The following is a 16,256-nucleotide window of genomic DNA, read 5'->3' on the forward strand; positions in this document are numbered from 1 at the left end:
CTCTGGTAAACCCCATTTTACGGCAATCATTGTGAATACCTCCGGGTTTAGAGACCATTCCGCTTCCCGAATAGCGTTTCTGCTTAGGAAGTCCGCTACCCTGTTTAGATCCCCTTTTAGGTGGACTGCTGATAGGGATAACAAATGTTTTTCCGCCCACCGAAGAATTTCCATGGCCAGTATCTGAAGCGACCTGCTTCTTGTACCCCCCTGTCTGTTTAAATAAGCCACTGCCGTGGCATTGTCTGTTAGGACTTGGACGTGATGGGACTGAAGCTCCTGAACAAACAATTCCAGAGCTAAGGCAATCGCCTTGAGCTCCCTCCAGTTTGAGGACCTTATTGACTCCTCTTTGGCCCAGGACCCCTGAGTGAAACGTGTTCCTAGATGGGCTCCCCACCCCCAGGAACTGGCGTCGGTTGTTAGTCTTTTCCCGACTGGAAAGGCCCAGACTAACCCTTCCGATAAGACATCCTGTCTTTTCCACCACCATAGGGACCTTTTTACCTGGGTTGACACTCTCACCTCTGCCTCTAGGGATGCCACTGTGTGATCCCAAGATTTTAGAAGGAAAGCCTGCAGACACCTGAAATGCATTCTTGCCCACTGGACTGCTGGCATTGCTGAAGTCAGAACCCCCAAAGCTGACATAACCTGTCTTACTGTCAGATTTTGGCTGGTCTGTAATAAAGACACTGCACCGGAAATCTTGTCCTTTTTGTCTACGGGAAGGAAGATTTTTTGCTCCGCCGAATTTATTAGAAACCCTAAAAACCGAATCTCCTGAGATGGGTTTAGGGACGACTTTTGGAGGTTCAAAATCCAACCCAACGCCTCCAGATGGCTGCGAGCTTTGCCTAGATTGGTCTGCAAATCCTCGCTGGATGGGGCGAAAAACAGCAGATCGTCTAAATAAGGAATAACTGCGATTCCCTGAAGACGCAGTGGCGCTAAAGCTTCTGCCATTATTTTGGTAAAAATTCGGGGAGATGATGACAGGCCGAAGGGTAGGGCCCTGAACTGGAGATGATGAACCACACCCCCCAACCTCACTGCCAGCCTGAGAAACTTCTGAGACTGGGGAGAGATCGGAACATGTAGGTATGCGTCTTTTAAATCTACTGACGCCATAAAACATCCTGGCGTCAACAGATTTCTGACCGAAAAAATTGAGTCCATTTTGAACTTCCTGTACCTTATGGACTCGTTTAAAGGTTTTAGATTGAGAATCAACCGAAACTTCCCTGTCGGTTTTTTTACTAGGAAAACATGGGAATAAAACCCCTCCTGCTGTTCTTGCAGGGGTACCTGTACTACTACGCCCTGTTGCATCAGTTCCTCTAGAGAGGACTTCATGGCCAGGGCCCTTACTGGGTCCCGCGGGGTGTTGGTAATCAGGAACCTTCTTGGGGGGTCGTTGACAAACTTGAGTGAGTAACCCTGTGCGAGAGTGGTCAGGATAAACTGATTTGAAGTTATCCCTGACCACTGCGGAAGAAATTCTTGTAGTCTTCCGCCCACCCGCAGAGACGAGTCATTGCGATTTTTCGGCCTGTGTAGGAGGACGGAAGAGAATTCCGCCTCTACCCTTCGGCTTTGGGGCGGACCAACTTTTCCTTCTCCCCTGCAACTTGCAGTCCTGAGCTTTTTGAGGTCGAAAAAGACGTCTTGGTGCCTGTTTTTTCTTTTTGGCCGGAAAGGATCTCTTTTTATCGGCTGTCCTGTCAAGATTATTATCGAGGTCAGAGCCGAAGAGCAAGTCTCCTGAAAAAGGTAACCCACACAGCTTATTCTTTGAAGCCGAGTCACCCGGCCAGGTTTTAAGCCATAAGGCTCTCTTGCAGCATTAGTTAGGGCTGCTGACCTGGCCGATATCCTAATTGCCTCAGCTGAGGCATCTGCAACATAGGCCACTGCCGTAATCAGGGTAGGAAAAGAATCTAAGATTTCCTGTTTAGGGGAATCTGCAGCTATATGCGACTTTAACTGGTTAATCCAGTATTCTAAATTTCTGGCTACACACGTTGTGGCCATCGCTGGTTTTAAATTGCTCATAACTGATTGCCATGATCTCTTGAGCAAAAGATCCATGCGTTTGTCCATCGGATCTTTCAAGACTCCCATGTCCTCAAAGGACAGGTCCGTGGACCTTGAAACCTGGGAAAAGGCGGCATCCAGTCTGGGCACCTTGTTCCACACTGCTGCAGAGTCCTCCTCAAAAGGAAAACGCCTTTTGTGGGCTTTGGAGAAAAAGGGCTTTTTCTCTGGATCCTGCCATTCTTTCCTAATGGCTTCAGAGATGACCGGATGAACTGGGAATGTTCGGCCCCTAGGCTCATCCAACCCAGCATACATGCGGTCATGGAGTGATAATTCCTTTTTCTCCTCACTTAAACCAAGCGTAGCATGAATGGCTTTAAGGAGCCCATCGACCTCTTCAAGGGACAGTTTGAACTTAGAGGGGGCTACCTCAGAATCCTCCAACTCCTCTTCCGAATCTTTAACGGAAAGAGCAGTGGACTGCTTTTCCCTATCTGAAGGGTCTTCAGGCAGAGATTCTAACACCGGGATTGAGAGAGACCCCTGGGAAGACTCTGAAGTGGAAGGCTGACTAGCAGCCGGGTTTGCTAGTGAGTCACGAAAATTCTGAATCGTGGCATATAGCTCCTTCTTTACAGAGGCCACCAGATCCTCACATACAGAGGCAGATTCCTCCTTAACTAAAGAAGTAATGCAGGGACTGCATAAGGTTTTCTTCCAATTTTCTCCCAGCTTGGCCCTGCAAGAAGGACATCTTTTCTTTGGGTCAGAGCTCTTAGCCTATGAAGAAAAAGACAAAAAGGGAAAAAAACCAGGGAACCCTTAGTGAGACCCAGTCTCAGCTTTGATAGGGATCACCACACAGGTGCACTGAGAAGAAACCAGTCAGCTTCTAGTGCCCAGACAGGCCCCTTGCCACCAGGGGGGGAGAAAAAGAGAAAGAGCGAGACCAAATGCCAGGAAATAGGAAAAAGAAGGCAGACTTTAACCGCTGCCTCTTACCTGGGCTTTGCTGGTGCCTGTGCCTGTCCCCACCGCTGCAGACGCTGAGTCTTCCATATCAGGTGTGCAGAGATCCACTTGTGGCTAAACGCCGCCTCCGGAGTCACGCCATGCAGCTGCACCGGACCGGAAGCGGAAATAGGCACCAGCACCTGTCCTCCCTCCTCCCCCCTGCGTCCACGCCGGAAACGACATTTCAGCTGACCCGATGACCCGCTCTGTCACTTCCGGCGCGACCGCCGAAAAAAACATGGCGGCGGCACACGCGCACCGCCGCGCCTACGAACGTGCGGGCCATCGAATCTCCGGCTCTCTCCGAGCACAAGAGGGGAAGAGGAGCCCGCTTGCTACCGCTGACGAGGCGTGGGTAGGTCGGGAGGACAGCGGGTCTCTAAGGGAGGAAAAAAAAAAAAGGGAAAGAAGCCTAGTCCCTCAGGAACACCTAAGGAAAAAAGACTCCCTCCCAAAAGGTGTTCCCTCCGGGCCGGAGGAAACACAAAAACTGATGTGTGGTAGGGAGGCGCCTCCCTTTAAAGTCTGGAGGAAGAAGGTGTTTCCTAACGAGGAGGGTGGAGTCGCTATCTCTCAAGGTGCTGTCCTGAAAGACGCCTTGGGAAAAATACTCCACCCTGAAATCACCAACCACACTGTTCACCACTATGCCCCCCACCCCCCAAACAATGAGGTCATACCACTATGTCATTATCCTACCTCACACTATGACCCCTCCCCCACAATGAGATCATACTGCCATGCCATTATCCCACCCCCACCCCCAGAATGGGATAATACTGCCATTCCATTACCCCACCCCCAGAATGGGATCATACTGCCATTCCATTACCCCACCCCCAGAATGGGATCATACTGCCATTCCATTACCCCACCCCCAGAATGGGATCATACTGCCTTGCCATTATCCCACCCCACACCATGACCACTCCCCCACAACAAGGTTATACGGCCATGCCGTTACCCCACCCTCACATTATAATCGCACTCCCAAAATACAACCATTACACCAATGGCACTATCCAACGGACACGCTATGACTCCGCCCCCACACTGTGACCACCTTATGGCCACACCCCCATGATATGACCACTCCACCTTCCTGTGACCCCACACCCCCACGATATCACCACTCCACCTTCCTGTGACCCCACACCCCCACGATATCACCACTCCACCTTCCTGTGACCCCGCACCCCCACGATATCACCACTCCACCTTCCTGTGACCCCGCACCCCCACGATATCACCACTCCACCTTCCTGTGACCCCGCACCACGTCTGTCCCCTCCATTCTCAGACAGGAGACCTGAACACCGTGTCTGTCCTCCTACCGTGGTGTCCGCTGTGATACAGCACAGACGGATGATGTACTCCAGCAGCACCTCTCCCCCCGGCTGCTCCAGGTAACCGTGATGTGCCATGGCACTGATCAGCTGAACCATCGCCCGCCGTACCTGCAGAGAGAAGAGCATGTCATACATCATATACAGGGGACTGCTGGGGACAGGAGGAGAGGAACGAGAGGAGGGAGAAGGGAGAGGCCCAATAGTGCCTCATTGGTGTCAGTGGGAGGAATAGTGCCCCATCATCTGTGTCATTGGGAGGAATAGTGCCCCATCATCTGTGTCAGTGGGAGGAATAGTGCCCCATCATCTGTGTCAGTGGGAGGAATAGTGCCCCATCATCTGTGTCAGTGGGAGGAATAGCGCCCCATCATTGGTGTCAGTGGGAGGAATAGCGCCTCACCATCGGCGTCAGTGGGAGGAATAGTGCCTCATCATCGGCGTCAGTGGGAGGAATAGTGCCTCATCATCGGCGTCAGTGGGAGGAATAGTGCCTCATCATCGGCGTCAGTGGGAGGAATAGTGCCTCATCATCGGCGTCAGTGGGAGGAATAGTGCCTCATCATCGGCGTCAGTGGGAGGAATAGTGCCTCATCATCGGCGTCAGTGGGAGGAATAGTGCCTCATCATCGGCGTCAGTGGGAGGAATAGTGCCTCATCATCGGCGTCAGTGGGAGGAATAGTGCCTCATCATCGGCGTCAGTGGGAGGAATAGTGCCCCATCATCGGTGTCAGTGGGGGGGCATAGTGCCCCATCTTCGGTGTCAGTGGGGGGCATAGTGCCCCATCATTGGTGTCAGTGGGGGGGCATAGTGCCCCATCATTGGTGTCAGTGGGGGGGGGGGGGGGGGGAATAGTGCCCCATCATTGGTATCAGTGGGGGGGGCATAGTGCCCCATCATTGGTATCAGTGGGGGGGCATAGTGCCACATCATTGGTGTCAGTGGGGGGGGGGCATAGTGCCCCATCATTGGTGTCAGTGGGGGGGGGGCATAGTGCCCCATCATTGGTGTCAGTGGGGGGGGGCATAGTGCCCCATCATTGGTGTCAGTGGGGGGGGGCATAGTGCCCCATCATTGGTGTCAGTGGGGGGGGGGCATAGTGCCCCATCATTGGTGTCAGTGGGGGGGGCATAGTGCCCCATCATTGGTGTCAGTGGGGGGGGGCATAGTGCCCCATCATTGGTGTCAGTGGGGGGGGGCATAGTGCCCCATCATTGGTGTCAGTGGGGGGGGGCATAGTGCCCCATCATTGGTGTCAGTGGGGGGGGGCATAGTGCCCCATCATTGGTGTCAGTGGGGGGGGCATAGTGCCCCATCATTGGTGTCAGTGGGGGGGGCATAGTGCCCCATCATTGGTGTCAGTGGGGGGAATAGTGCCCCATCATTGGTGTCAGTGGGGGGAATAGTGCCCCATCATTGGTGTCAGTGGGGGGAATAGTGCCCCATCATTGGTGTCAGTGGGGGGAATAGTGCCCCATCATTGGTGTCAGTGGGGGGGAATAGTGCCCCATCATTGGTGTCAGTGGGGGGGAATAGTGCCCCATCATTGGTGTCAGTGGGGGGAAATAGTGCCCCATCATTGGTGTCAGTGGGGGAAATAGTGCCCCATCATTGGTGTCAGTGGAAGGAATAATGCCCCATCATTGGTATCAGTGGGGGGAATAGTGCCCCATCATTGGTATCATTGGGGGGAATAGTGCCCCATCATTGGGGGGAATAGTGCCCCATCATTGGTGTCAGTGGGGGGGGGAATAGTGCCCCATCATTGGTGTCAGTGGGGGGGGAATAGTGCCCCATCATTGGTGTCAGTGGGGGGGGGAATAGTGCCCCATCATTGGTGTCAGTGGGGGGGGAATAGTGCCCCATCATTGGTGTCAGTGGGGGGGGGGGAATAGTGCCCCATCATTGGTGTCAGTGGGGGGAATAGTGCCCCATCATTGGTGTCAGTGGGGGGAATAGTGCCCCATCATTGGTATCAGTGGGGGGAATAGTGCCCCATCATTGGTATCAGTGGGAGGAATAGTGCCCCATCATTGGTGTCAGTGTCACAAAGGCTTCCTCCCGCCTGTCAGTGGAAGGTACATTAGAGTGAATAATGGGACAGATATGGGATGTGGGTCCGGTGCCCATGGATTACACGTGAGAAAAGGTGTCCCATATTTACTTCCCAGACATAATTAGTATTAATAAGAAGAGGGTGGAGTCATGGCCCAGGGGGGCGGTTCCCCATAGAATTGCCCCACATGTACCCGGTTGCTGTTGTCCTGCAGAGGATTTCTCACAGCTGCCAGAATCAGAGCTTTCTTCACTTCCATAAATGGCGCTGAAAGAACAAAGTCTGGAGATCAGAGGCGGGACAAGACCCTCCCCACCCCATCACCATCATCAGACCCTCCCACCATCATCAGACCCTTCCCACCCTCCCCACCCCACCACCATCATCAGACCCTCCCCACCCCACCACCATCATCAGACCCTCCCCACCCCACCACCACCATCAGACCCTCCCCACCCCACCACCACCATCAGACCCTCCCCACCCCATCACCATCATCAGACCCTCCCACCATCATCAGACCCTTCCCACCCTCCCCACCCCACCACCATCATCAGACCCTCCCCATCCCCATCATCAGACCCTCCCCACCCCACCACCATCATCAGACCCTCCCCACCCCACCACCACCATCAGACCCTCCCCACCCCACCACCACCATCAGACCCTCCCCACCCCACCACCACCATCAGACCCTCCCCACCCCACCACCATCATCAGACCCTCCCACCATCATCAGACCCTTCCCACCCTCCCCACCCCACCACCATCATCAGACCCTCCCACCATCATCAGACCCTTCCCACCACCATCATCAGACCCTCCCACCATCATCAGACCCTTCCCACCCTCCCCACCCCATCACCATCATCAGACCCTTCCCACCCTCCCCACCCCACCACCATCATCAGACCCTCCCCACCCCCATCATCAGACCCTCCCCACCCCACCACCATCATCAGACCCTCCCCACCCCACCACCACCATCAGACCCTCCCCACCCCACCACCACCATCAGACCCTCCCCACCCCACCACCACCATCAGACCCTCCCCACCCCACCACCACCATCAGACCCTCCCCACCCCACCACCACCATCAGACCCTCGCCACCCCACCACCATCAGACCCTCCCCACCCCACCACCATCAGACCCTCCCCACCCCACCACCATCAGACCCTCCCCACCCCACCACCACCATCAGACCCTCGCCACCCCACCACCATCAGACCCTCCCCACCCCACCACCATCAGACCCTCCCCACCCCACCACCATCAGACCCTCCCCACCCCATCACCATCATCAGACCCTCCCACCATCATCAGACCCTTCCCACCCTCCCCACCCCACCACCATCATCAGACCCTCCCCACCCCACCACCACCATCAGACCCTCCCCACCCCACCACCACCATCAGACCCTCCCCACCCCACCACCACCATCAGACCCTCCCCACCCCATCACCATCATCAGACCCTCCCACCATCATCAGACCCTTCCCACCCTCCCCACCCCACCACCATCATCAGACCCTCCCCACCCCCATCATCAGACCCTCCCCACCCCACCACCATCATCAGACCCTCCCCACCCCACCACCACCATCAGACCCTCCCCACCCCACCACCACCATCAGACCCTCCCCACCCCACCACCACCACCATCAGACCCTCCCCACCCCACCACCATCAGACCCTCCCCACCCCACCATCAGACCCTCCCCACCCCACCACCATCAGACCCTCCCCACCCCACCACCATCAGACCCTCCCCACCCCACCACCATCAGACCCTCCCCACCCCACCACCATCAGACCCTCCCCACCCCACCACCATCAGACCCTCCCCACCCCACCACCATCAGACCCTCCCCACCCCACCTTCAGACCCTCCCCAGCCCACCTTCAGACCCTCCCCACCATCATCAGACCCTCCTCACCATTATCAGACCCTCCCCACCATTATCAGACCCTCCCCACCATTATCAGACCCTCCCCACCATTATCAGACCCTCCCCACCATTATCAGACCCTCCCCACCATTATCAGACCCTCCCACAGTGAGGTCCTCCAATCACACCCTCCAGACACTCCACTTACTGTACCCTCCCACCAATAAGGCCCTCCCCACCAATAAGGCCCTCCCACAGTGACATCCTCCAATCATTACACCCTCCAGACACTCCACTTACTGTACCCTCTCACCATCACGCCCCCCCACCTCCCCTGTCACCAGAATCCCCCCCCCCCACCAGGACCTCCCTTAGGCACTCACCGGCAGAGTTGAGGACTTGTTTCAGGATGATCAGGGTCCCCACTCGCACTTTGGGGTTGCTGGTCTCCATTTTGGGGAGTAAAAATGACAGCAAATTATCGGGGAACTTGGCAGCTGCAAGAGGCAAAATCCAGAAGATGTGAGTGTAGGAGGGGGCAGAATCTCTGGGGGCACACAGCTCATGTTTCTTCCCCTTCACTGAGCCCCCCACGAGTACAGACCATTCCCCTCCATCTACCGGGAACGCCCTCCGCTCCCTACACTCACCATGTTTGTGAATTGGTGTCAGCCCTCCCCCATCACCTCACCATAGAGACCAATCATTCTGTATATTACAGGATATTATAGAGTGCCCTCAGCAGACAGACAGTGCTTACCGCCCATTCTCCTCAGTCCCCGCCCTCAGTCTAAGGCCCCCGCCATGCCTCCGGAGTGTGGGAGGAACCCGGAGGGAACACTCCATCATCACCACCACCGTCACTCCATCACCACCACCGTCACTCCATCACCACCACCACCGTCACTCATATACTAGGGACAATTTTGGACAGAAGCCAATTAACCTACCTGCATGTCTTTGGATTGTGGGAGGAAACCGGAGTACCCGGAGGAAACCCACGCAGGCACAGGGAGAACATGCAAACTCCAGGCAGGTAGTGCCATGGTTGGGATTTGAACCAGCGACCTTCTTACTGCTAGGTGAGAGTGCTAACCACTACACCACTGTGCCACCCACTCATCAGCCATCTTCATTCATCTTGGATCCCCATCATAATCATTCATTAGTCATAGTTCTTCTATCATCTTTATCCATCATTCAATCATCAAACAACCTCATTCATCCATTATAAATCATCATACATGCGTTATTCACTCATCATCCTCATCCAACCATCATAGATCTCTCAGGTAAAGCTGAGTGGAGAATGGATCTAGGGACAGGAAGTGGTAGATGATCCTCCAGCGGACTGTCTCTAGGCGTGAGGGGAGCCAGTCTGTCTGCTGCTGGGCGATCCCCAGACTCCACCCCGATCCAGTCTGTCTGCTGCTGGGCGATCCCCAGACTCCACCCCGATCCAGTCTGTCTGCTGCTGGGCGATCCCCAGACTCCACCCCGATCCAGTCTGTCTGCTGCTGGGCGATCCCCAGACTCCACCCCGATCCAGTCTGTCTGTCTGCTGGGCGATCCCCAGACTCCACCCCGATCCAGTCTGTCTGTCTGCTGGGCGATCCCCAGACTCCACCCCGATCCAGTCTGTCTGTCTGCTGGGCGATCCCCAGACTCCACCCCGAACCAGTCTGTCTGCTGGGCGATCCCCAGACTCCACCCCGAACCAGTCTGTCTGCTGGGCGATCCCCAGACTCCACCCCGAACCAGTCTGTCTGCTGGGCGATCCCCAGACTCCACCCCGAACCAGTCTGTCTGCTGGGCGATCCCCAGACTCCACCCCGAACCAGTCTGTCTGCTGGGCGATCCCCAGACTCCACCCCGAACCAGTCTGTCTGCTGGGCGATCCCCAGACTCCACCCCGAACCAGTCTGTCTGCTGGGCGATCCCCAGACTCCACCCCGAACCAGTCTGTCTGCTGGGCGATCCCCAGGACTCCCCCCGAACCAGTCTGTCTGCTGGGCGATCCCCAGACTCCACCCCGAACCAGTCTGTCTGCTGGGCGATCCCCAGACTCCACCCCGAACCAGTCTGTCTGCTGGGCGATCCCCAGACTCCACCCCGAACCAGTCTGTCTGCTGGGCGATCCCCAGACTCCACCCCGAACCAGTCTGTCTGCTGGGCGATCCCCAGACTCCACCCCGAACCAGTCTGTCTGCTGGGCGATCCCCAGACTCCACCCCGAACCAGTCTGTCTGCTGGGCGATCCCCAGACTCCACCCCGAACCAGTCTGTCTGCTGGGCGATCCCCAGACTCCACCCCGAACCAGTCTGTCTGCTGGGCGATCCCCAGACTCCACCCCGAACCAGTCTGTCTGCTGGGCGATCCCCAGACTCCACCCCGAACCAGTCTGTCTGCTGGGCGATCCCCAGACTCCACCCCGAACCAGTCTGTCTGCTGGGCGATCCCCAGACTCCACCCCGAACCAGTCTGTCTGCTGGGCGATCCCCAGACTCCACCCCGAACCAGTCTGTCTGCTGGGCGATCCCCAGACTCCACCCCGAACCAGTCTGTCTGCTGGGCGATCCCCAGACTCCACCCCGAACCAGTCTGTCGGCTGGGCGATCCCCAGACTCCACCCCGAACCAGTCTGTCTGCTGGGCGATCCCCAGACTCCACCCTTACCAAGAACTGTGAAGCAGCGGAGAAGCTCATTCTTATTCCGTTCCATCATCAGAGTGGAGGAGTCCATGGAGAAGCAGATCTGCAAGGAGAGGCACATGAGGAATACAATGGGGGATGGGAGGACAGGAGGACCTGTACCCCACCCCATTCATTTATAGAGACCAGAGATGACCAAGAACTTCCGACGTCCCCAAAATTCAGACCAAATCTCATGGGTTCTGCTGACTAGATGCAAATTTATTTTTCCTCGGGTAGTTTCTGTTCTTTGATAAAAGTTCTCACAAGAAAAAAAAAAAAAAAAACGTGAAACAGAAAACATAGTGACGGCAGAGGTGTCCTCCCCTCCCCCACGGGACAGTGAAGAGTTGTGCCTCTGTCCTCCCTATCAGAATGGAATCATTTCTTTTACATTGAAGGGATACTCCCCAAGACCCTTCCAAGTGTTTCTCAGACCCAGAGGAAGTAAAATATTAGCAACCCATGAAACGCGTTGTGACATAACTGATGAGATCCCCCCCATTGTCATCTAACATGACTACAACAATGGATGGACATATGTATTTTATTGGGATTTTATGTGATAGAGCAGTGATGGTGAACCTCGGCATCCCAGGTGTTGTGTAACTACATTTCCCATGATGCTCCACTACACTGCAGAGTGCCAGAGCATCATGGGAAATGTAGTTCCAAGACATCTGGGGTGCCGAGGTTCCCCATCACTGTGATAGACCAACACAAAGTGTCAAATAATTGTGAAGTGGAAGGAAAATGATAAATGATACAAATAAATATGTGAAAAGTGTGGGGGGGGGGGGGGGGGCATTTGTATGGCGCCCCCCGGAGTCTATACTTTGTAGAACCCCCTTTCTCTACAAGTCTTTTTGGGGGTGTCTCTACCAGCTTTGCACATCTAGAGAGGACATTTCTGCCCATTCTTCTTCTTTGTAAAATATCTCAAGCTCTGTCAGATTGGATGGAGAGCGTCTGTGATCAGCAATTTTCAAGTCTTGCCACAGATTCTCAATGGGATTTAGGTCTGGACTGTGACTGGGCCATTCTAACACATGAATATGCTTTGATGTAAACCATTCCATTGTAGCTCTGGCTGGATGTTTCTGGGTCGTTGTCCTGCTGGAAGGGGAACCTCCGCCCCGGTCTCACGTATTTTGCCGACTCTAACAGGTTTTCTTCTAAGATTGTCCTGCATTTGTCTCCATCCATCTTCCAATCAACTCTGAGCAGCTTCCCTGTCCCTGCTGAAGAAAACCATCCCCACCACATGATGCTGCCACCACCATGTCTCACGGTGGGGATGGTGTGTTCGGGGGATGGGCAGTGTTAGTTTTCCCCACACATAGAGTTTGCTTTTAGGCCATAAAATAGAATTTTGGTCTCATCTGACCAGATCACCTTCTTCCACATGTTTGCTGCCCCCTCCCCCACATGGCTTCTTACAAACTACAAACAGGACTTCTTATGACTTTCTTTCTCCAATGTCTTTCTTCTTGTCACTCTTCCATAAAGGGCAGATTTGTGGAGAGACGACTAATAGTTGTCCTGTGGACAGATTCTCCCCCCTGAGCTGTGGATCTCTGCAGCTCCTCCAGAGTTGCCATGGACCTCTTGGCTCTTCTCTGATGAATGCTCTCCTTGCCCGGCCCGGTCAGTTTAGGTGGACGGCCATGTCTTGGTAGGTTTGCGGTTGTGCCATACTCTTTCCATTTTCCGATGATGGATTGAACAGACCTCCGTGAGATGACCGAAGCTTGGGAGATTTTATTATAGCCGAACCCTGCTTTATACTTCTCCACAAACTTTATCCCTGACCTGTCTGGTGTGTTCCTTGGCCTTCATGATGCGGTTTGTTCACTAAAGGTTCTCTAACAAACCTCTGAGGGCTTCACAGAACAGCTGTATTATACTGAGATTAAATGACACACAGGAGGACTCTATTTACTAATTAGGTGACTTCTGAAGCCAATTGGTTCCTCTGGATTTTAGTTAGGTGTATCAGAGTAAAGGGGGCGCCATACAAATGCCCCTCCCCCCCACACTTTTCACATATTTATTTGTATAATTTATCATTTTCCTTCCACTTCACAATTATGTGACACTTTGTGTTGGTCCATCACATAAAATCCCAATAAAATACATTTATGGTTTTGGTTATCACATGACAACACGTGGGGGAAATTTCAAGGGGTTTGAATACTTTTTCAAGGCACTGTATGCCCCGGGTGCCCGGAATTCTACTTTAATGGCTCCTGCTGTCCTTCCTGGTCAGACATCCCACAACGATGCTGGGAATGAGCAGATTCACATGACTCCCTGCACACCCCCAGAAGCACTCGGTCCTGTTCTGCTGACTCTTCGGGTTCAGCATGCTCAGGAGAGGACAGGCAGCAGCAGATGAGAATGCTGGTTAGGAAGGAATAGGAGTGACAGTCAGCTGAGCTCACCTGGAGGCAGGGAAGAAATTCTTACCTGGGAGTGAAGGGCTGCCAGCACCGAGTCCATCAGAGGCTCCAGAGTCCGGCTGTCATTGGCCACGCCGCTCTCCAGGATCTGACAGAAGCTCTAACAACAGAAACAATAAGGGAGGAGCATTATTTAATATCCCGATATAACCGGAGAGCCCCACAAGGTTACACCTACAGGAAGGTCGGAGCGCTAATATCAGACCTCATCCTCAGATTTCACAGGACCCACACTCCTGGGAGTTCCCACTTTTCAGTCTATTGCCTCCAAACCGTCCGCCCATCCATAGTGCCGGAGGTAGGAACCCCCCTGTGCCGGGGGAGCCAGGAACCACATCCCCCCCCCCCCCCCCCGTGCCGGGGGAGGCAGGAACCACCCCCCCCCCCCCCCGTGCCGGGGGAGGCAGGAACCACCCCCCCCCGTGCCGGGGGAGGCAGGAACCACCCCCCCCCCCGTGCCGGGGGAGGCAGGAACCACCCCCCCCCCGTGCCGGGGGAGGCAGGAACCACCCCCCCCCCGTGCCGGGGGAGGCAGGAACCACCCCCCCCCGTGCCGGGGGAGGCAGGAACCACCCCCCCCCGTGCCGGGGGAGGCAGGAACCACCCCCCCCCGCCGGGGGAGGCAGGAACCACCCCCCCCCCCGCCGGGGGAGGCAGGAACCACCCCCCTCCCCCCCGTGCCAGGGGAGGCAGGAACCACCCCCCCCCCCATGCCAGGGGAGGCAGGAACCACCCCCCCCCCCATGCCAGGGGAGGCAGGAACCACCCCCCCCCCCCCGTGCCAGGGGAGGCAGGAACCACCCCCCCCCCCCCGTGCCAGGGGAAGCAGGAACCCCCCCCCCCCCCCCTTGTGCCGGGGGAGGCAGGAACCCCCCCCCACGGGAGGCAGGACCCCCCCACTGTTCTGGCCATGACACAGCACTGCCCCCACAACAGCGGGCTCTGCTACATGGCCGGATGTCATAAAGGGATTTTTGAACTTCCTATGAAATGATTTTCTCAGTGCTCATTGTGGGATACAGAAACTCAGACTTTTGGGTTTTACTGCCATCTACAGGAGGATCTGGACACTGGTATAGCCCCTCCTCCTCCCAGCATGCCTCAGTTTTGAGGAGAAGCAACACCAAGAGCATGATCACAGGGGACTGAGGTGGGACCTGTGCTCCTCAAAGGACCTCACTCCAAGTACAAAGCCCCTTATTCTTCCTTGTTCATTGAAGGACCATCGGCTTGAATAAAGGTTTATCCGAGGCACCGAGAAATGGTACCATCAAGAATGACAAAACATTTCTAACAGAAGCTGTGAGGTGAACTCCCCCGACATGGACGACATCCAGACAACGGAGGGAGATCTCCTGAAAAACTCAATCCAGACAGAAGAACGATGTCCTGGTTGAGGCAAAAGACCAAAACTAAAAATTTCAGTAGGAAGGAAATTCTGGACCTCGGCACCATCTTGTTCTTGCGCATGGCCAGAAAGGAGGAGTCCAGGAGCTCCGACACTCGCCTGGAAGAGGTGAAGGACAACAAGTAGAGCAAGTTTATGACAGAGAGTGGAATATCCCGGATAGGTGTAAAGGGGGTTTTCTGGAGAAGTTGAGAGAACTGAACGGAGATCCCATGGAGTCAATTGTGAGGAGCCACAAGAAAGAATGGGAAGCCCGTGGAAGTGCAGAGACCTGACCCTTATATGCCCAGAGCCAACTGCAGGTCTAGATCTGTCTACAAATAGACCAGGATTTACCATACTGAGAATTTCCGGGGGTGAAAGTCTTACCTTGCAGGCTTGCACCATTCGAAGTATGCTTCCATATGGTGCCAGACAAATCGGTCTGTCGAAGGACTTTGTCCCATGATAACAGAATGTCACGTTGGGTCTGAAATGAAACTGGGGACAGCCTCTAAGAAGGCTACAATTCACCCCAATACTCTCCTGCAGAAGCGAAGACTCGGAGGACCCCAGGACTGAAGAGCGAGTCTGAAGTGGAGATGTTGAAGCTTCTCATGAAGACAAACTCTGGCTTGAGTGGTGTCCTAAGATTAGATCCAGATGCTCAAAGCCACAGGTATATTTCAGTGCCGATTTCTGAAGGCTTAGTGCCCAGCTGAACATCTTCAAGGTCTGGATGGTCATAACCACATGGTCTGCTGGAACCCATGTCTACTGCCCCCCTCCCCCAGCAGAAGATGATCCATCTAACATACAATGGGATGCGCTGTGTGGTAAGGCTAGCACAGGAGCCAGCAACCCACTTAATACCCGAGATGTAGAAGAAAAGCTGAATGGCGGGGCCACAAACTGGAAGTTCAGAGGGCCCACAGCAGATATATAGACAATGCAGGTGCACATCATTCATGTCCTCAGAACAGAAAGTCTCCCCGGTGAATGATAGCTATGACAGACCTGGTAGATTCCATGTGGGATTTATAAACCCGAATGAAGACATTTAAGGCCTTGAGGTCCAAGATGGGAACTGTGAACAGGCTAGAGTAGAACCCCCTGCAACCATTGTTGTGGAAATTTCATCACGATGTATTGTCACAGCGCCTCCCAGTGTTCGTTCTCCTGCAGCCCGCTCTACAGGGTGGACTGGGGCAGACTGACGCTGGTGGAGACCCATTTGATAGTAAAAAGCTTCCTGAGATTGCAGAGAAGTGTTTGCAGAGTGGGGACATGTCTGCCAGCAAATGGCCCCCTGTGCGAGGCACAGACGATCGTCTGAGGGGGGCGGGATCTGCAAAGACATAAT

At 54.7% G+C, this 16,256-nt stretch overlaps 1 protein-coding gene across 1 annotated transcript in view; it reads right to left on the minus strand.

Annotated features, from left to right (window-relative positions):
- Positions 1 to 13,606, minus strand: part of MROH1 (maestro heat like repeat family member 1) — a gene marked incomplete at both ends in the record, with an annotated part of 39,123 nt that extends 25,517 nt beyond the window's left edge. Inside the window, 5 exon segments of the mRNA XM_077490494.1 lie at positions 4,389 to 4,511; positions 6,652 to 6,725; positions 8,736 to 8,849; positions 11,030 to 11,108; positions 13,514 to 13,606. Coding sequence (XP_077346620.1) covers positions 4,389 to 4,511; positions 6,652 to 6,725; positions 8,736 to 8,849; positions 11,030 to 11,108; positions 13,514 to 13,606 — 483 coding nt within the window.
- Between the last annotated feature and the right edge of the window lie 2,650 nt (positions 13,607 to 16,256).

This window comes from Lithobates pipiens, unplaced genomic scaffold (genome assembly GCF_037356315.1).
Source record: "Lithobates pipiens isolate NorthernLeopardFrog02 unplaced genomic scaffold, aLitPip1_a1.2 Scaffold_19, whole genome shotgun sequence".
Classification (NCBI taxonomy): domain Eukaryota; kingdom Metazoa; phylum Chordata; class Amphibia; order Anura; family Ranidae; genus Lithobates; species Lithobates pipiens.